Raw genomic sequence first — 21,034 nt, 5'->3', positions numbered from 1 at the left:
AACCAAATGAAATCCTATCAAAAATTTGATTTCATTTCTACCAAACGAAATGAAATGAGGGCTACCAATCGAGTTGTGCCAGTTTTTTTTCCTTACCAAAATATGTGATATGACTTATATAGTGCGATAAAAAGAACTTTAAGTAAGAGATCATCTCTTGGTCAAAAAAGACTCTGCATTTTTCTCATTTCTCTTGGAAGCAACATCACTCCACAGTAACGCGGGGAAAAAAAAGCATCGGTCTGTCCCAAGGCGTTTAACCATCGAAAAATAAACAGATTGCCAGACATTTGCTTCCTTTCGCTAACATTTCGAGCTCGCGCCGGCGCCTTATCCAAACGTCGCGAGCTTCGAAGCGACTCGAACAGTTCGGCGAAGCAATCGTCTCACCTGGAGCTCGGCGGGACGCCGGGAGCAACGCGAAGCCATGGAGGGGAAGCTGTCCGAGGCGTCGAGGCGGGCGGTGCCGTCGCCCATCCAGCAGCTCTCCCACCTGGCGCAGAGCGTCGGCGCCGTCAACCTCGCCGAGGGGTTCCCAGATTTCCCCGCGCCCGCCCACGTTAAGGCCGCCGCCGCCGCCGCCATCGCCTCCGACCTCAACCAGTACAGGTCCGCACCCTTCCTCCTCCTCTCGCGCCGTCCTACGCGTATCCAGGGGGGAAATGCTCACACGACTATACTGCTACTGATTTGATCAACCCGGATTTGGTTGGTCTGGTTCAAGGCATGTGCAGGGGATCTGCGACGTGCTCTCAGAGACGATGAAGCGGGAGCACGGCCTCTACGTCGACCCCCTCACGGACTTCGCCATCTGCTGCGGGCAATCCGAGGCCTTCGCCGCCGCTGTATTTGCAAGTAGTATACCGCAAAACTACCCGCATTCTGTACGAGCTACTGAATTGTGGCATTGTAAAGGGGAATGCTGCTTAGTACCTGTCGTTGATGCGTATGCGGTTTCTATTCTTGCAGTTATAGACCCAGGGGATGAAGTTCTGCTCTTCGATCCGGCTTACGAAACATATCATACATGCATTGAGCTGGCCCGGGGTATACCTGTAAGTCTGTCATCTAATTCAGAGGTTTATTTTCACATGAATGATGGTGATCTTTTGCTGGTTTTTACATTTTTCTGTAATTTCCTGTACATAAAGGTGTATGTGCCATTGGATCCACCTTCTTGGACACTGAATGGGGATAAATTTTTGAAATCGTTTACCAGTCGGACAAAGGCAGTGATCTTAAATAGGTGAATATTTCCCACTGTTTTTTGGCTGCTAAGTAGCTTTGGCTCTACTACTAACTGAATAGGCATCATTGTTTTGTTCATTGTTATGATGATTGATGATCACCTTTCTAAGTACTACGCAGTGATTTGCACTCAATGTACTAATTGGTTGAGTCCAATGGTGGTGCTTCAATTCGTCACATGGCTAAATCTCACTGCTGCAGCCCACATAATCCTACCGGGAAGGTTTTTAGCAAGGAGGAATTGCTTATTATTTCTGAGGCTTGTCAGGAAAAGGACTGCTTTGCTATTACTGACGAGGTAAATCAGCGTGATGGTTTAGACGGTAACAGCTTGTAGTAGATTAACATCTAAAACACTTTTAACTGAAATTCTGGATATGTTCCAGGTTTATGAGTATATTACTTACGATGAGAACAAGCATACCTCACTGGCTTCTCTTCCAGGAATGCAAGAGAGGACCATCATCACATCCTCACTGTCGAAAACTTACAGTGTAACTGGTGGGTATTATTACTCAGTTGTACAGCTTTGCCATGATGTAGACAAATTATATACCTCATCTTGATGCAAATTCTTATGAGATATTGGGATGTTAAGAATCACTGTCTAATTTGACTAGGCTGGAGAGTTGGCTGGGCTTGTGCTGCAGCAAACATCGCTGCGGCAATAAGAAATATCCATGTCAAGCTGACAGATTCAGCTCCTGCACCATTCCAAGAAGCTGCGGTGATTGCGTTAACAAGCACATCAGATTACTATAAGTCCCTGAAAAAAGTGACCTTTGATGCTAACCTCTTATGATTACCGTCATACTATCAATATAATAATAATCAAATAGCTCATCACGTGTCCATCTTTACTATGGAAAGGACTATGCAGTGAAAAGGGACTTCATCCTTCAGTTGCTGACAGATTACGGTTTCCACATTAGCTTCAGGCCACAAGGTTCAGTATTTGTATTTGCTGAGCTGCCCAGATCGTGGCAAATTTCAGATGTGAGTTCCCTTTGCATAGCGAACTGCTGTTGAAGTATGCAAATATGTTTGCAAATAACATTGCATTTATGCTTTCTCTGTGCTTTGCAATGCAGATAGATTTTGTGACCAACTTGATCCAGAATGCTGGTGTGGCGGCCGTACCTGGCCGCGGGTTCTTCCACACAGATTCTGACGATCAAAGCTACAATCACAGGTATGTCAGGTTTGCATTTTGCAAGAGCGATGAGACCCTTGAGGCTGCTGCCCGGAAGATGAGGATGCTGGCGGTTCCACACAGATTCTGACGATCAAAGCTACCATCGCAGGTATGTCAGGTTTGCGTTTTGCAAGAGCGATGAGACCCTTGAGGCTGCTGCCTGGAAGATGAGGACTCTGGCGGATAATAATGGAACAATGAAGCTTAATGGCAAATAAGATACCGGAAAGCATCATTCACCTCGTTGATCAAACGAAGTCTCAGGCTCTCAGGCATAATGTGATTGTGCGCAACAAACTCAGGTGAGAAGAAAATTGTCTCACACTACCAAACCAAAACGCCGGCAGTGTTCGTCCTGAAGCAAATGGAAACTTGGCTGATTGGAAGAAGGCCTTCTCAAAAGAGTAATTGTACTACTCGGGATGGCTGGGCTGAAACTTCTATTTTCTCCAAAAACACATTTAATTTACACAAGGAAGCCTGCCCAAAATCTTTCTATAGCACCTTTCATGCTTGAATATTCATCAGGATTTATGTTCTACCAGCACTGTAGAAACAGAATATGTCTTCGAGTTTTTGCATGATCGTTTCAAAAAAATAAAAAAAATCCACCTAGAGTACATGTGCTTAGAGAGTACAGGCAGCCAATCACATGCATGATTATGTTACCAAAAGGTTCAAAAAAATTAAATATATTACCAAAATCACTGAAGGGTAAACGATAGTGCTATGCATGTATAGAACCTGCTGACTACTCGCCTAGACTCATTTAAATATGACTTTCAAAGAAAACAGAGCGCACAATAATCTATAAACAATAAAAAAAGAGAGGTAATTTTCAAACTTGGTGATGATTTGCAAACTATTGTTATTCCATGAACGGAAGCACTAGGCTCTCTTGGCAGAAAACTGGACAGAACTTGTACCCGGGTTCAGAATCACCGACGCTGTAGATGGTTTCCAGCTCCACCTTATTCGGATCATAGTAGCCTAGTGAGCAACCTGTGTTGAGCAAAATCCGTCCGTCCGTCGGATCAATACCCAACAGCGTGGTTTCCTCTGCCGAATACTCTGGCGAGAACTTGGCAAGCTCTATGCGGTACACCACGCACCACTCCCCGCCGTCCTTCATCGTCCACACGTCAATGGCGTCCGCGTCCCGGTCCGACCACGCCACGCAGATCCTGCCATGGAGCTCGAGGATGGACACACGACCGAGGCTGCACGGTGGACCTTGCAGGACCTCGAATACCGCGTCTTTGTCTGTCGTGTCCATCGCCATCATCTCACATGCCTCGGAGCTGATCGGCCCGAAGTTAGGATCTACCAGCCAGTAGATCTTGCCGTCGACGTAGGCGGGTGGCACGTCAGCCACCGGCCTCGGCGGGGGGTCGGCCAGGTACCACATGTGGTCACTTAGCCAACGCTGCTCGCAGCGTAGTTTGTAGTCCCGAGTCTCGGGGTTCTTCTCCTCATAAACGAGAGACACCAGCACATGCTCGTCGAGGTCGAAGTCGTACCCCAACGCGACGGGACGGGACAGGCCAACGGAAGCGGAGAAGCGGCGGCGCCATTGTCGTCATATTCCTTGTGGAGCTCTATGTGCTCCTGGAAGTTCATGGCAGGGTTGCACATGTAGTTGTGGTGGCCAAGGTTCCAGACGTTGAGGCCGTGGCAGGGCGGGGAGCAGTGGACCGGTCCGGACGCCAACCCCGGGAGACCAGCGATGGCTTCCACGTTGATGAACAGGCCATTGCAGGGGCACAGGATGAGCTTGACCCAGGGGCGCCTGTGGGCCGAGTTGGCATGGATGGCGTGCGATTGGATGAAACGGTCCGTGGTGACCAGGGCGCGCCATTCCCTGCACACGAGGCTCAGCTCCGAGACCGTCTTGGCTGGCAGCCACTTGAGGATTTCCGACCAAGCCTCCGTGGCCGGCGACGAGAAGACTGCCTCCTCGCGAGTGCGTCCCACTGGCACGAGGCTCTCCTCATATATGCCTATTGCGGGAAAACTTGCGCTGTAATCATCAAAGGTTCCGGCGATAGTCTCCTCCGGACTGAGCAGAATCTCTGGCGCGCTGCCGTTGAGGTCCACCGCGAACATCTTGCGAGTACCCGTCCCGAACATAATCCTCTCCTCTTGTTCGTCGCTGCCGCCGTTGTACATGGCGAGCGGAGTTATCCACTGCGATTGCAGCTGCGTCTTCTCCGGCTCCGGCCAAGCGTTCCGATCGATGCAGCAGAGCATCTCCCACCGCCGCGTCTCGTAGTCTCTGAGCAGCCATACTTGATACGGGCCGTCGCCGCCGGTCTTTTCACGGCAGACGCATAAGCACCCGTCCAGCTCCGTCATCCTGGCGGCGGGAGTTTTCTCCTCCGGGTCCGGGTAGGGCGGCGGCGGCGGCAACGAGCCGAAGGTCTCGTCGCCGACGTCGAAGGACACGAATCCCCCGTCTTTGCAGAGGAAGTGCAGGCACCCGTGCAAGAACACACCGGGGTTCTGCTCCTCCACGACGAACACGGGAGGCTGCTGCGCGGCCAGCCTCCAGCTCGTCGGCGCGCCGAGGACGAAGACCTCGCAGCTCGGGACGACCTGCTCCTGCTCAGCATAGCTGCCGCTGAACACGCGCACCGCCTTGTACTCGCGGGTCGCCGAGCAGTAGCCGAGGCCGTACGCAACGTGCCACCAGTAGGACGGCGCGGGCTTCGTCGGCGTCGACACCCGGAACTTGGCCTTGAGCGGGGACCGGCCGTCGGGGAGAGCCAGAGCCTCACCGGTGGACGGGTTGCAGACGCTGTAGCCGCCGACGAAGGGGCAACGGATGAGGACGAGGCCGTGGAGGGGCCGGGTGACTGGCTTAGGGATCGTGAAGCGGTCGGCCATGAGCTCCTCAACTGGCCGGCCAAGCTGCCAGGCGTAGTAGAAGCGCTCCCCAGAGGGCTCGCTGGTAGGGGTGAAGAAGAGCTTGGGCGCCTGGTTGTTGTTCCTGTTGGCGCACCGGAGATGGAGGTCGATGAAGGACGGAGACGAGAGTTCGGCGTTCCAGGAGCGCGACACGGTGCGGAACTGGCCCACCGACTTGGCCGGCAGGTAGGCCAGGATTTTTGTGATGATGTCGTCAGGCAAGGGTAAGGCCCAGGCGTCGATCTCGTCCTGCTCGTGCGCCATTGCTACTGTAGTGATGGAAGGTCAGGTGGAATCGCTGTTGCGTCCTAGATGATGGTGCCTGGTCCTGTCTTTCTCTTAGATACGTTCCGCTTATGTAGGCAAGGCCGCGCAACAGCACAGATTTTTGTAGGACTCTTCTTTCTAAACGAAATACCTAAACACTCCTCCAGAGACCAGAGACCAGACTCCTGCTCCAAAGAAAAAAGTCCAGACTCCAGACTCCAGGCGTGTTTCCGTTTCCTCCCGCTGGAAAATACCCGGTTGCTCCGCCCCGCCGTATCCTCCGGGGCTGCGGCGGTTGGTGATATCTCCTGCTACGAGTACCTGTTTCTTCCCTGCCCGCACTGGGCCTGCACCAACCATGCAATTTTTCATCTGTTTGGTTTCCTTGGCCGCATCTCCTAACTGCAGCCCGCCGCATGCAGAAATGGGCCTCTCAGCCAGGATCGAGCGTTTTTTCGGTGCAGTCTCTCTTCCTCGGCCTTCTCTCTCTCGCTGCTCCGCTGCCCGCCGACCGCCGCGGCGCCGCTCTGCCCCCCGCGTCTCCGCCAACCGCCCCCTCTGCCCCTCGCGGCTCCGCCTCCGGCAGGCCTCCCGCTGGCCGCTCCCGCCGACCACCACTGCTGCCATTCGCTAATCCGCCGCCCGCTGTCGTTTGCTGTTCGACCTCCGCCATTCCTCCTCCTCCTCCTCCGTTCCTCCGCTGCCCTCTCCCTCCCATCGATCGAATCCGACGGCCGCTCCGCCATCCGCGGCTCTTCGCCCAATCCACCTCCGCCGCCCGCTCCTCCTCCGTTCCTCCTGCTCCTCCTCCTTCGTTCCTCCTGCTCGTCGGCTGCTCTTATTTATCCCTGCATCCTCCCGGTTGCAGCCCGTAGATGCAGTCTGCAGGTACGGTCTGCACACGCTGAGCCTGCATCCGAGATTCCGAGCTAACGCTTCTCCGGCCAGCACGCCCGTGGGGTGTTTGCAGAAATGTCACTTCGGCACCTGCTTCTCCAAGCACGGCGGTGCGCGTCTCAGCCGCCTCCGAAGCTCACCGAGTTTCTCCCAGTCTGCCGTTCACTCTCCATTCTACCATCCAGAGCCTTGGCTGCGCCGTCCCGCTGCTCCGGTCCGCAAATTCAACTGCCCCAAACCTTGCCTTACTCCGATGGCAACCCCCTTGGCGCCGGCTTCCACATCGACGTGGTCGACTCCGACCTCTGGCCCGCTTCCTTCTCCTTCTCTTCTGACAAGGCACGGGGTTTCGAAGAACATGAAGAAGAAGTGCATGACTCTGATGATGAGATAGATGACATGAGGCACCGCAAGAAGCTGTTCTACAAGCTGGATAGGGGGTCCAAGGAGTTTGAGGAGAATAACCTTCCCTTACGCCGCAGATGGAAGAGAGATAAAGGCGAGGCCAAGAATCCATCGGAGTCCAAGAAGGTGGAGCCTGAGAAATCAGCTCCTTCCAAGGTTCTAAAGCTGAAAACAAAGCCTGCAGTGCGCAAAGACGATGTGGTTGAGGTGAAGAGGGAGCGAGTGCCGACGTTTAATCAGATGACTGATCCTTACCATCACCCCTTCTGCCTGGATATACATGTCTCGAAGGGGTCAGTGCGTGCTTGCTTTGTTCACCGAGTGACCAGCAGGGTGGTGTCAGTTGCTCACTCCATATCAAAGGACATGAAGTTTGATCTGGGTTCAAGGAAAGGTATAAAGGCATGTGTGGCGGTTGGGGCGCTTCTTGCAAAGCGTGCATTAGAGGATGACATTCATAATGCAGTTTATACACCTAGGAAAGGAGACAAGATTGAAGGGAAAATTGAGATTGTGCTGCGTGGAATTATTGAGAATGGAGTTGATGTGAAGGTGAAACTCAAACAAAGGAAACCGACAAAGGTATCTCATGATTATGTGTTACTTTATTTTGTTTGTTTGATGATGGATTGCTGTGAATTTATCTACTATACATTTTAATCTTCTTAGCATATAAAATGTGGAAGCAGTTTACAGGACACTATTTCGAGACTAGAAGGATTAACAATGCTTTGGAAATTGAAATGTACAACTATTTTGAGAAAAATTTCAAGAGCGACATGTACAACTAAAATGAAACGGAGGGAGTACTTGGTTGATTATCAAGTGTGTGAATTCATATAAAAAATATAAATAGCATTTCTAATGTAGTACTCCCTCCGTCCCATATTTAAGTGTCGAAATATTACATGTATCTAGACGCTTTCTAGGCATAGATACATCCATACTTGGACAAATTTGAGACACTTAATATGGGACGGAGGGAGTATGTGCGAAACATGTGAAATTTAAAATAAGTTGTAGAAAATTAATCCACACGGCTTCTTGTCGAACTACACAGAAGCATCTATTTATATACTTTATGTTGCAGTGAAGTAGTTTTGTTCATCTACAAACAAGGGTAGTTTCTGAGAACTTAGTAGTAGTATAGTGATACTCATTTATACATCTTAATTTTGGCATGCTGTCAGAACTTAGAAGAAAGATATCACATTTTTGTTTTTGTCAAATTCACAAGCTCACTTTGATGGTTGTCATTTACTCATTTTGGTGGAATGCTCAACTTAGAAAACACTTCAACACAGAGAAAAGCAAAATGTCCAGCATGTTGTGCTACTAAAAACATGCTCTCGTCTGGTATAGTTGCACGCAATATTGTTGTATTGCAGGACAACTCTTTTGTTTTGGTGAGCCCGTTTGTCTCAGGTAAAACTATTTTGGTTTTAACTATGATGCCCAACAACTAAAAACGAGCTCAATTTCAACTTGTATTTCCCGTATTTACCACAAATGCTTGACCTCACTGTTTGGAATTGGACCTTCACTTGCAGAATAGGCCGGTGGTGCAGGACGATCAGTCTCGGTGAGGACCCCCATGTCCTTCACCTGATAGCATGAGCTGCCCGCTGCAGGGCCCGGTTTATATTATTTGGGAGAGAAACCCTGAGATATAGAGCAGCCAAAGAAAATGTGGCAATCCTATTTCAGATCTTTAGCATCCGTGTCCCCTAAGCTTGCAGTTGCAACTCTGATGTATACTCTGTAGTTTGTATACCAAGCTTCCAGTTCCACGCTTCTGTCTTTCGCCTGTTTCAGAACATCAGCGTTCAGGATTGCAACGTACATGACACAGTTTGGTATCTGTAATCTGTAGTACTAGGATTCTGACGGCCTAAAATCATGTAAATTGTTGCTCGCTCAAGTTCAGAGATTTCCTCTGGAAATAATTCATCTTCGGAATGCTCTGTAAGCCGGATTTCTAAAATAAGTTTAGAGGTATATTGAGCTTCCTGTAAAACTGGAGGCATAAAAATGGATTTGCCAGTCCTCCAAAATTCTTACGAAAATCATACTGAAGAGCCCTCTGGTCAGTTCATGAGCGCTCTATTTCCAACCTTTGCCGCACTCACACGGTCACACCCAAAGCGACGCCGCCGCGGCTTCGATTACCCTCATGCCGCTCCGCGCGCTGCTCCGGCACCTCGCCGCCGGGCGTTTCGCGCGCGTGCAGGCGCTCACGGGTGCGTCCACGGAGGCGGCGGCGCACCGCGTCCTCCACCTCCTCCTCCGCACCGCGCCGCTCCCTCCCCTGCCCCACCTCGTCTCCCTCGCGCGCTGGTCGCGCGCCCACTTCCGCGCCCCGCTCCCGCTGCCGCTGCACGCGCTCCTCCTCGCCCGCCTCGCCTCCCACGGGCTCCACCCACTGCTCCGCTCCGAGCTCCACGCTCTCGCCGCCGCCCGCCTCCACTCCCCGGCGTCCATCGTCCGCGCCCTCCCCGCCTCCTCCTCCCCGCTCATCGCGGACTTGCTTGTCCTCGCGCTCGCCAGCGCCTCCCAGCCCCTGGCCTCGTACGAGGCTTTCCTCCTCGCCGGCGATGCCCACCCGCGCCACCGCCCCTCCGCCTTCTCGGTGAACCGCCTACTCTCCGCCCTCGTCGCCGCCGAGCGAGTCGACCTCGCCGAGAGGGCTTTCAAGGCGGCCCTCCGGCGGCGCGTCTCGCCGGACCTTTTCACCTTCAACATCGTCATCTCCGGGCTCTGCAAGACCGGGCAGCTCCGCAAGGCCGGCGACGTCGCCAAGGACATCAGAGCGTGGGGTTTGGCGCCCTCAGTGGTCACTTACAACACTATCATCGACGGATACTGCAAGAGGGGTCGTGCCGGGAGGATGTACCATGTTGATGCGCTCTTGAAGGAGATGGTGGAAGCTGGGATCTCACCGAATGAGGTAACATTCAATGTGTTGGTCAATGGGTATTGCAAGGACTCGAACACTGCTGCTGCCGTGAGAGTCTTTGAGGAGATGAAGCAGCAGGGGATTGCAGCGAGCGTGGTGACGTACAGTGCACTTGTTTGGGGTCTCTGCAGTGAGGGGAAGGTAGAGGAAGGGGTGAAGCTGGTGGATGAGATGAAGGATTTGGGGCTGGTACCTAATTTGGCCACTCTGAACAGTGTGCTGAATGGGTTTTGCAAGAAGGGCATGATGACAGATGCTGAGGGTTGGATTGATAGTATGGAACAGAAGAATGTCAAACCTAATGTGGTTACTTACACTATATTGGTCGATGGGTATCGCCGGCTCGACAAGATGAAGGATGCATTGGCGGTGAAGGAGGCGATGTCAGGGAAGGGGGTTAGGCCAAATGCCAGAATATACAATTGCTTGATAGCTGGGTTTACCCGTAACGGGGATTGGAGGAGCGTTTCTGGACTTCTCGATGAGATGAGGATGAAAGGTGTTAGAGCTGATATTGTTACTTACAATGTACTTATTGGCGCCTTGTGCGTCAAAGGGGAAGTGCGGAAAGCAGTAAAGCTCTTGGATGAAATGTTGATGGTCGGCTTGGAGCCAGTGCATCTGACGTACAACACCATAATAAATGGGTACTGCGAGAAGGGGAACATTAAATCTGCCTATGAAATTAGGACTAGGATGGAGAAAGGTAAGAAAAGGGCAAATGTAGTCACATACAATGTGTTCATCAAGTGCCTTTGCAGAATGGGGAAGATGGAGGAGACTAATGAGCTCCTGAATGAGATGTTGGAGAAAGGTCTTGTTCCAAATGGGGTTACATATGATACTATCAAGGAGGGTATGATGGAAAAAGGTTACACTCCTGATGTAAGAGGATTCACTTGCTCAGAGCCTCAGACGCCTCTGAAAACCTGACATCTTCCTGAAAAGTATGGCACTTATAATCTACTAACATAGCTTCTTTATACCTCCTTATACGTAGCAAATAAAGCAAGCCAATGGAACTTATTGTTCAAATGAGAAATTTTGGTGATCCCTTCTTCTGCAAGGTTAGTTTACCCCCTTCTAGGGTTGGATGTGATCATGCGGCCGGTATGGTATAATGTACTCCCTCCGTCCCATATTAAGTGACGAAATATTACATGTATCTAGACGCTTTTTGGGTATAGATACATCCATATTTGGGCAAATTTGAGTCACTTAATATGGAACGGAGGGAGTAGGAGTTACTCTGTCCTTTGGTATGTTTCAGTCAGCAACAGTGTACTTGGTCCAACTACCTTATCCTGTCAGTTAACAGTTGTAAGTCCAAGTGGTGAGTATTTTTTGGATGCCAGGGGTTGACCTAATTTGGGATTCCAAGGCTCCCACGAAATGCAAGTGCTTGCTCTGGCTGGCGATTCGCAATCGTTGTTGGACTGCGGATAGACTTCGAAGACGTGGATTGGATCATCCTCAATGGTGCCCGCTTTGTGATCAAGAACAGGAGTCCATCTCTCATCTGCTGCTTGACTGCGTGATGGCCAGAATTGTTTGGTTCGTTTGCTTCTGGTATGGAACAAACTCGAATGGATCCCGACGCCGGACAGCTCAATTGCCGGGTGGTGGTCTGGGCTGCAGGTTGCGGGGCAGCAGCGGCAAGATCTGGCTACCGCAGCCACGCTCACGTTTGGTGCATTTGGAAGCAAAAACAAGGTTGTCTTCGATAGGGAGACCGCGACCGCCAACAAGATCCTTCAGGCGATCAATACCGAAGGCTCATGCTGGAGATCTGCAAGGCTCTTTAGAGGTTCTATGTTCAGTGTATTTGGTGATAGCCTAGTAGATTGGAGAGATGCTGCTGGCTGATCTGCCTTTTTACTTTTGTTGTTGTTCTTCGGGCATGTAGCTGCTAGGCAGCGTAACTTTCTTCTTTAATTGATGATACGCCTTGCTTAGGCGTATTCTAGAAAAAAGTATTTTTTGGATGCTGTCTTTTTTTGGTGAATATCGTATTAGCATTGAAGGAAGCAAATTGAAGGGAACTAGTCAAGCCTGAGTATTTTAGTATTCTTCTAGCACTCCCTCTGGCCCATATTTGTACTAAATCAGCGACAACTAATATGAATTGGAATGGTTTTCAGAGTATCTAGCATGACACAACCCTATGCTTCTGATTTAGCATCAGGCCGGAAGTTGAATACTAGAGGTAAGCACTTGCGCAATCCATGGATCTGAAAGTGCTCACCTGGTATTGTGCTTCCTGGACACTATGCTATTGCAAAACTTAGTTTTGGGCCTCCCTTTATAGGTGATGGAAAATAAAACTTCTATTCTATTTAGATTAAAAGGTTATTATGTTATTTGGTTCTTCGAGGCCACAACGAATCTGATGAAAATACCTCACTAGTCCTTAAGCAGAAGACTGAACATGTTTCTCTGGAAAAGAAGTCATGTTCGCAGTCAGCTGGCAATTCAGCAAACACGCCTGTGTCCGCCCTTCTACTTCTTGGTGGCGGCGACGAGGATGATGACGAGCAAGAGCTCGCTCGAGGAGAGCAGCACCACACATTCTTTCACAGACTCACAGTGCACACATCAGATGGCTTTCCTATTTGATGCACCACACAGAACTCCATAGGCTTTGAGATTCTCACTCGTGTTGTTCAGCTTTGCATTCTACGGAGTAGGTATTTTTGAAGACCCAAAATCCAACCCGGACGCCGGACAAGACCGCACGCCGGTTTCAGAATTGGGGAGCGAAGGAAGCTACTCCGTATTTAAACCGTTGAAGCTGTTCGCTCTTGAGTCTTGGACGATTTGAGCTCCTGCTCAAAGACGACATGCGTTAGTTGTTTTTGGACTTTGGTGTGGCAGAGGAAACCAAACATTGCGTCGCATTCGCTGTACAACGTACCACACCGACGTAGACCTTGGACGGAGCATTTGCTCAGTTGCTCCTGCTCCTCCTTCAGCTAGCTAAACCAGGCTGCCACAACCTGCTACAATTGGGGATTGGTTGGTTTTTCATAAAGTGATGACTGTTTTGTTGAAAAAAGATACTCCGATTCATATTAATTTTTTAAATTTGTTAAAATATGGATGTATCTATGCCTAAAAAACGTCTAGATACATGTAATATTTTGACAATTAATATGGATCGGAGGGAGTAGCTGTATTTGGACAAATATTCATGTATCTAAATTTGTTTCATAAGTTTTTAAATATACATGTTTATGACTTTGATAAAACTGTTCTCATACTTTCTAAAAAATATTCATATAAACCGAACATATTGTTCATGTATTTTTGTGCTTCGTATAAAAGATAGGAAAGAAACTGGGTCTTAGTCGGGCCGGTCCGTTTAATCCAGTGGGGAGGGCTAGGCCGGTCCGGCCCGGACAACGAGCCCATTAAAATAACTCGACCTAAAAGGCTAAAATTGATGGACATCCCTGCCGTAATCTATTTTTTCCAATTCCCCATCGCCTTCCTCCACGCTCCACCCCGCCGCACCGCCTCGAGCCCTAGACTGCGACGTCGCCGCAAGTTCCTCCTCCCCCTCGTGTCTGCCGCTTCGGTGCCGGCGTCCCTCCTCTCAAAGCAGCAGCATGGAGCCATCAGAGGCGACAACGGCGGAGGAGAACCAGGACGCCACGCCGCTGCCCAAGGAGATGCTCAATGAGATTCTCGCGCGGCTCCCGGCCAAGTCAGTCGGCCGCTCCCGCTGCGTGTCGCCTGAGTGGGCCGCGTTGCTCTCGTCGGCGCACTTCGTGGACCTCCACGCCCGGCGAGCCAACAGGTCGGATTGCCCTAGGCTGCTCCTTGCTCCAGTGGGCTCCTTGTACGATGACTACATCTATTCATGGCAGCCTGGTGGTCAGGTTGAGAAGCTCATGCCGGACGATTTCGCGGCAAAAGGGTTGCTTGCTCCTGTCACCAAGCCCTGCCATGGCCTTGTCCTGATCCGGTGCACTGACTACGGCGGGTACTTTGTTTGCAACCCTTCTACTGGTGCGGTCTTACCTCTCCCTGACAGCGAGAATCCATTGAAGATGATATGGCGGCGGTCCTCATTCCATGGCGAAGTCGAATTACCGTATTTCCATGAAGTATCTTACGGCCTTGGTTACTGCTCAATGACCAAGCAGCATAAAGTAGTGCGTTTTTTTTTGCCGCAATGACCTGTCAAGCTGTGAGGTCCTCGTCCTTGACACACCTGCATACTGGAGGCCTGCTGCCCAAGAGTCTCCGTTGTGCTATGTCAACGAGGAGAAGCCGGCTGTCTTCTTAAACGGACATCTGCACTATCTCTGCCGTGATGCTGAAATAATCACTTTCAACACTAGCAGCGAGACCTTTGGTTCGTTGCTTCCGCCGACAGGTTTTGAGAATGCATCACCAGTGCTAACGGAGCTGGATAGCTGCTTATGCTTCTGTTATGGAGAGCCTGACAGTGATGATCCTTACCATGTCTTCCTGCTAAAAGATTACATGGAAGGCCGGTGGGACAAGCTATGTTGCATTGACCGAATTGCTTGGCCAGAAACTGAGCGCATGTTACTGCGATCTCTCTGCATTTCCCCACTAGGTATGTATCATTCAGGCGATGGACAGAGGAAGATCATGTTCGGGACAGGATCTTGTAAAGTTTTTGCAGTGGACATTGACAGCAACACCCCGGAGATTTTATTCACACCAGATGGGACCATCATTGGGAGCTGTGAGGATGACTATACCTTGCCGCTTTGTGTGTTTGAGGAGTACCTCGGTCCAGTTGGACGCACACTTGAGGAGATGATCTTCTCGTCACTGACAACTAAAGCTTGGTCAGACATTCTTAAGTGGATGTCTGCACGCTCGGTCTCTGAGTTGAGTTTGGTCTGCAGGGAATGGCGTGCAATGATCATGACTGACCGTTTCATTCAGTCACACGTCATCCATGCAAATTTGAACAAGAACCCTCGGATCATGATAGTTGTTGATGCCCGTTTTGGACACTATATGAATATGAAGGACTTCTTTGATGCGGGTGCACCAGCCTTGTATGCAAATCTTGTATGTAACGCCCAGCCTTGTCACGGCCTGAATGTCGGGAGTTGCGGTCCATGGGATTTTGTGTGTAATCCGGTGATGGGTTATTGTCAGCACATCGAGTCTGTCGATGATGATGTCCCTTTGTTTGCTGGGCGCATTGGTTTGGGTTACGACTCAGAAATTAACAAGCATGTGCTAGTCCATACCACCTACAAAGAGAAGAACCTGGACACGTGAGATTATGAGCTGCAGTGTAAATTGCGTTATGTGAAAGAGCAGCAATGGCGTTCAGTAGATCCTCCTCCTAGACCAATAGCTGATATGCCTCCCACCTATGTCAGTGGCAAAATCTACTGGATGGTAGAGCCTAATCTTGGACCAATTTCTCTAAGGTGTGAAATCGTGGCGTTCAATGTTGCGACAGATGAATTTGAGGTTCTGCAAGGTCCTCCATGCAGCCATGACAATGGCCGTATTTCTATCCTCCAGCTTCAAGGAGCACTTTGTGTGGCTTGTTCAGACAAGAGCATGAATGTACTTGACATATGGATGATGAAGGACATTGACACCTGGTTAATGGAATACCACATAGAGCTTAATGAGTTCTTGCCAGAGTATTTGTCTGAGAATACTACACCTTTGCTTGTTGATCCTAAGGATGGACGAATTTTGCTCAACACTGGTTTGTCACTTGGCTACTATGACCCCAAGATGCTGGGATTGGAGACCATCTACACTGCGGGCATGCCAGAGCATGATGCCAGGTTCTGGCCTATTATCTGTGATGAAAGTTTATTGTGCCCGCTTGGACCGTCCTAATCTATGGTATGTGCTCTCCTACATATATGTAGTACTTGCATCGTCTTGAAATAACCTACTTCCTCCGATCCATAATAAGTGTCTGAGATTTAGTACAAACTTTGTACAAAGTTGTACTAAATCTGAGACACTTACTATGGATTGGAGGGAGTACTTTTGTTTGAAAAAATCCTTAATGAGTGTAGCAGAGTCCTTATTAAGTTTTCTTGACTATATGCTAACACAAGCAAATACATTTCATTTATATATTGATCCATTTTTAAAATTATTATAATCTTTCTGTTGAGGTTGTTTGTGGTTCTATAAAGTATAAACAGTTGTGTTGAGAATTTCCTCTTTCTTATTTTTGAGATGATTATGTAAACTAAATCTGTCTGGCGATACAGATGAATCATGATATGCTCTTAACTTTATCCCAACAAATAAGCACATAACTTTATGACAGCACCCAAAGAACTGATCCTTTGACTGTCTTGAAACTAGCTAAATACATGTGTTGCTATGGGTAAAACTAAGATTGCTCCAACATCTAATCAATGTCGCTGCTGGTTCCATGTCACACCCTCGACTTTGTCTCATCTCTTAGGGGAGATTCACCTTGGACATAATTGGGAGTTGTTTGTGGGGTGCAACACAATGGGCAGGTTACATTTTCCAATTTGGAGTCGGCTACTGAGAAAGACATTTACTTAGGTCTTCCTTTTTACAAAAAAAATGATATAATCCTGAAGAACACACTGCCTGCCACATATTGGCATTTTTGTAGCAAAGAAAATAGTGGACTGAAAGTCCTGAGCGCAGAAAATAACCACGTTCAATGAGCTTTTGCTACTAAGAGTTCAACAAGTTACCTATTAGCAAAACAGAATGTGATTTTTTTTTATCCATAGAGCCATAGCAAAACAAGGAAGTTTCACCTCCCTGGTTAATAGCAGCATTGTTCATTACAGCACATCCTTCTATTTTCCTTCTCTAGATCCTAATTTCACTTTTATTTGCAATATAATGCTTTAGCCTTATCCTGATCCTATGTTTAAATATGGCATGCCGTGTCTGTCTATTTTCAGGTGGAACTACAGCTTCAGCGACCATCTTTCATGACCACGTCTCTGTAAGTAGAACTTTCATCAGTCCATGTAGCAGTGTTCTTTACTCAGCAGTACTTCTAATATATATGTGTGTGTCAGGTGCCTTCGACTCCACCATGTTTCTGTTACCAGAGTCTAATTTTTGGAACCCTCTCTTATGTATGGTGCAGAAAGGGAGCCCTCAGCGAACGCTAGCTTGACGTTTCTGGATGTCTCTTCTATCTTCACTCCCGTTCACCCTTCCTCTATCATCTGCAAAAACTTTGCATTTATGTTACCAAAAATTGTAGTGAAGTTTTAATAATTATCTTGTTGATAGATATGCTCTTAGTCTATATCGTTTCTGCTGGAGAGGTAAAAGTTGTATGGATAATCAAATCGTAACATCGATTATTCTGTAGTCATGCTGAGGCCTGGTCGTGAAAGAAACTACTTGTGGATGCTTGGTTAGGGAGTGAGAATCGTGGCTAGTGTTAAATTCTTAACGAAAATCTGTGTGGCATGGAGCATTTCGTGTGATTGTACAGAACCTGCTGCCAAACTACGGACAAAATTTAGAAACTGAAATGTATATTCTCACTTTGAGACAAATGGGGAAATCATTGGCGAGTTTCATGATACAATAAGATCGATGTACAAGAAAATGAGCTTCATTTTAACTCTGAATGTGTACTACGAAAGCAGCAAGTTAAAAACTGTTTCAACATCACATTTTCTATAGGTTAGTAAAGAATCCCAGAAACTCAAGCTTCAGATAATCTGTAGGTTAGTAAAGAATCCAAGATGTACAAGTAAATGGGGAAATCATTGGTGAGTGTAACATCACATTTTCTATAGGTTAGTAAAGAATCCCAGAAACTCAAGCTTCAGATAATCTACAGTATTGATGAGCAGTATATCGCCTGACCTCCTTGACTGAGCATTAGCTGAATATGGAACAGGCAGTATCTCTCGAACCTCTGACTTTCCCCAATGGAAACTCCGCATAAAAGCAACTCCAGATCTCGCAAGAAAAACGGAACGACAGCATTCAAGCTGCCTTTCCACACAACAGAAGTGTGCATCAGACAAGTATTAACGATACCTGATACAGTTAATTCTGTTTCTGAAGCAACAAAAATGCACATAGGAACTTGAGTTGGCAACAATGGACTGGGCTGAGATGTCATCCAAATCAAAATACAGATACCCAACTCATCCACAACAAACAATGGACTGGGAGTAGAACAGTAATAGAACATGTCCAAGGCTTCTCCAAACCTTTAACTCTCAGGGCAGATAAGAAAGAAAAAAGGACCTATTCCACAGATTGGAGTAATAAAGATTATCATGCATCTTCTGGAGCCCCTTTGCTTGGAAGAGAGAAAGTAATCACATGTAACATGTACGTAATCACCAACTATGGGAGTAGATGCCATGGACATAAGGTTCATGGAAGCCAAAGAGTCAGATACTACTTGTCAACAGCACAAAAAAAAGACCCAAGACATGGCTGACACTACTCCACAGGCCATAGGATCATCAGGTAGCCAAAGCAGCAAAACTGAATATAAACCACCACCCTTCTTCATTCACAATGTTGTGATGATCACCATCCTCTCCTATCACACCAACTGTGGAGACTCCACAAGAAGGCCAAGAGGGGCAGCCAGCACCAGCAGTAATATGAGCTCAAATAAAAATTGAGATCCTTGATGTCATAGACAACCTTGACAAGGAAATCCTACGAAAGAAGAGCTTTTTGTACAAGCACTCCAAAGAGCGGTGGCCGAAGCTGTTGCCTGTGGCCTGCTACTCACCGAATTGATACATTATGCTGCGGTAATGGTGGGTCAGGTTCTGATCATCAAGCACATCTACTACCGTTAGCACATGCTGGCAGTTGGAACTTGGAAGTGCTTGTATCAGCACAAAACTATTAAGATCACCACAGATTCAAGCATCACAATACGGAGGAACACCCGGACCCTTACGAATATGGTTGACACTTTAGCAATAAACAACAGAGCAAACTTGTAAGATTTCACAACATCACCAAGCTTGTGAATCCATAAGTTCATTGGAAACAAAGCACATTTCCCAGCTTAAGTGTGCATCAAGAGCGTGCGTATTCACATGGAGGGCACAGCACTACTAAACCCCAACTACACATCATCATAAGACATATTAGTAGTACGATTTATTACGGGACACATCAACAGCAAATATATAGGTCTATCACGGTGCTTTTTGCCTCTCCTGGGAGAATTACTAAACCCTGGCCCTAGTTCTTACCGCCGTCCTGGGCCTCCATGCCAGGAATGATGACATAGCCGACCTTCTTGGGGCTCTCGTAGTCGGACGCGTCGTCTTCCTCGTCGCCATATAGCCCGTCGTAGTTGGAAGACGCGCCTGGGCCGGCGATTACGGACCAGACGAGGTACATAGAGGCGGCGGTGAGCGCGCCGCAGCCGACGCCGAAGAGGATGCCGACGACGATCACGAGGATATCCTTGACGCGCTCCTGGATGCCGGCGGCGGCACCGGCTGCTGGGTGGGGGAGCTCAGGGCGGCGGATCTGGATGTTCGCAGGGATGGAGTGGAGGTGGTGGTGGTGGCGGTGGTCGGGGTGGGGGTGCGCGTGGCCGCCAGGCTTGGCACGGAGGAGGAGGTGGGAGCCGAAGCGGCGGACGCGGAAGATGGTGAGGACCGTTGCGGTGAGGGGGGCGCGGTGGTCGGGGTCGTTGCTGGGGTTGGCGTTGGCGGAGTAGGAGACCAGGAGGGTGTGGCACGGGCGCGCGGCTGCAACTGGGGAGGGTACGAGGACGGACAAGGCGGCGGCGGCGACGAGGACGAGCAGGAGGAGGCGGTCGGCCATGGCGGCGATGGCGTGGCGCAGCAGCAGGAGGTGGTGGGTGTTCTGATTTCAGGGAAGGGGACTAAGGAAGGAGGGGATCTGTTTTTGGCAAAAATCGGCAGGACGCAAGGGGATCCAAGCAACGATAATTTTGGGAAAGTCGACGGAGATAATATTTAACACTTGATATACTAACTTGAGCGAAGACAAGAATTCGACAGATTATTCGTGGTTTTGGGAAAGTTGACGCAGATAATATTTAACACTTGCTATACTAATTTGAGCAAAGAGAAGAATTGGATAGATTATTCGTGGCATTCTTTTCGAGTGACAATTAATATGTAACAGAGTGAGTAGTATTTTCTCGATAGTTGAGGTGTTTATTTCGTGGATAAGAATAACAGCTTTTGATTGGTTTTGAGTAAAACGGCGAAGGATCCCCTAACGTACTGATCAGGTGTAAAATAGCAGTCGGTATTTCGTCCAAACTGCGGGTTGTCGTGTTCAGCGAAGGATCCCCTAACGTACTGATAGAGATTAGGCGATCAACAATCGAGCTACGACTAAAGCTAGGTCGAGCAAACGCAGGGGTAATATTCAAACCGAAAAAAAAAATCTAGCACTAAACAATACTTTTGTGATTTTCGTTAATGCAAACACCACTGGGCAGATACGATTACTAGGCACAATAATTAATCACAAGCAAACATTTAAGAAAGAGATAGAAGCAGGTTGTTTGAGAAAGGGATAGGATTACATAACATGGCATAAACATGTATATTATCACAGAAAATTAAATCACATTCACTAGTAGATATCACACACAAATCTCAGGCCACAATAGAAAACACACTGGACAGATTTCACAATTATATATCACGTTGACGAAATAATGGCACAAAGTACTCACGACCACAAGCTAATCTGACAATTAACACAATACTACCTCCGTTCCATAATTCTTGTCGAAATATTATATGTATCTAGACGTTTTTTACGAATAGATACGTCCATATTTAGACAAATTTGAGACAAGAATTATGAAACGGAGGGAGTACAAATTATAGCAAGTTTCAACTCAACGTTCCCAAGCACCACAGATTCAGCTAGTACTCAAATTCAGTACACACAGACAACAGCAACAAGCAGCAGGGAGAAGGGGATTAACCCAAGAGATGGGACAGCAAGGAGTTGGGGAAGGGAAGAACGAAGTTGCAAATTTTGGTGAAGAGGATGCAGCAAGCGTCGTCCTTGACTTGGCTGGAGGGCAGGGGCAGAGATGAGCAGCAGGTACAGTCATCGTCGTCGCTTCTCTTGATTGCAGCAGCTTGCAGAGGAAAAGCAGCCCACTGTCCGGAGGAGTGGAGGAGCAGCAGTAGATC

The 21,034-nt window shown here is 48.5% G+C and overlaps 4 protein-coding genes and 1 long non-coding RNA gene across 7 annotated transcripts; 4 read left to right on the top strand and 1 right to left on the bottom strand.

Moving 5' to 3' along the window:
• Positions 1–287: 287 nt before the first annotated feature.
• On the top strand, positions 288–2,984 carry LOC100836351 (probable N-succinyldiaminopimelate aminotransferase DapC). Of its 3 annotated transcripts, none has more exons than XM_024461610.1 (10): positions 288–609; positions 725–855; positions 970–1,055; positions 1,152–1,246; positions 1,450–1,546; positions 1,635–1,749; positions 1,869–1,975; positions 2,119–2,244; positions 2,340–2,440; positions 2,553–2,984. In XM_024461610.1, the coding sequence occupies exons 1-10, from the start codon at positions 428–430 to the stop codon at positions 2,659–2,661; spliced, it is 1,149 nt and encodes a 382-aa protein (XP_024317378.1). In that variant the 5' UTR covers positions 288–427; the 3' UTR covers positions 2,662–2,984. The 3 variants fall into 3 exon arrangements, with proteins under 3 accessions (XP_024317378.1, XP_014755661.1, XP_010234839.1); XM_014900175.2 differs by having other exon boundaries at positions 289–609; positions 1,869–2,023; positions 2,340–2,412; positions 2,525–2,984; XM_010236537.3 differs by having other exon boundaries at positions 289–609; positions 1,869–2,023.
• Positions 2,985–6,156: 3,172 nt separating this feature from the next.
• LOC104583673 lies at positions 6,157–8,888 on the top strand. Its single transcript, XM_010236536.3, has 2 exons — positions 6,157–7,501; positions 8,470–8,888. Exons 1-2 carry the CDS (start codon positions 6,590–6,592, stop codon positions 8,503–8,505), a joined length of 948 nt encoding a protein of 315 aa, XP_010234838.1. The 5' UTR covers positions 6,157–6,589; the 3' UTR covers positions 8,506–8,888.
• A 137-nt stretch (positions 8,889–9,025) lies between these two features.
• Positions 9,026–11,920, top strand: LOC100835425 (pentatricopeptide repeat-containing protein At1g09820-like). The gene is given in 3 exon segments (XM_024461609.1): positions 9,026–10,781; positions 10,784–10,942; positions 11,231–11,920. Coding segments are annotated over 2 exon segments (1,725 nt in total). The 5' UTR covers positions 9,026–9,092; the 3' UTR covers positions 10,820–10,942; positions 11,231–11,920.
• A 1,398-nt stretch (positions 11,921–13,318) lies between these two features.
• On the top strand, positions 13,319–17,266 carry LOC104584158. The gene is made up of 3 exons (XR_002965062.1): positions 13,319–15,734; positions 16,796–16,839; positions 16,987–17,266. It is a non-coding gene; the product is annotated as an uncharacterized LOC104584158 (long non-coding RNA).
• Positions 17,267–18,785: 1,519 nt separating this feature from the next.
• LOC100821945 lies at positions 18,786–19,798 on the bottom strand. Its single transcript, XM_003574035.4, has one exon. It carries the CDS (start codon positions 19,671–19,673, stop codon positions 19,080–19,082), a length of 594 nt encoding a protein of 197 aa, XP_003574083.1. The 5' UTR covers positions 19,674–19,798; the 3' UTR covers positions 18,786–19,079.
• Between the last annotated feature and the right edge of the window lie 1,236 nt (positions 19,799–21,034).

Source organism: Brachypodium distachyon, chromosome 3 (genome assembly GCF_000005505.3).
Source record: "Brachypodium distachyon strain Bd21 chromosome 3, Brachypodium_distachyon_v3.0, whole genome shotgun sequence".
Lineage (NCBI taxonomy): Eukaryota > Viridiplantae > Streptophyta > Magnoliopsida > Poales > Poaceae > Brachypodium > Brachypodium distachyon.
Note: the sequence above shows the minus strand (reverse complement) of the source record. Positions and strands in the feature narration are given on the sequence as shown.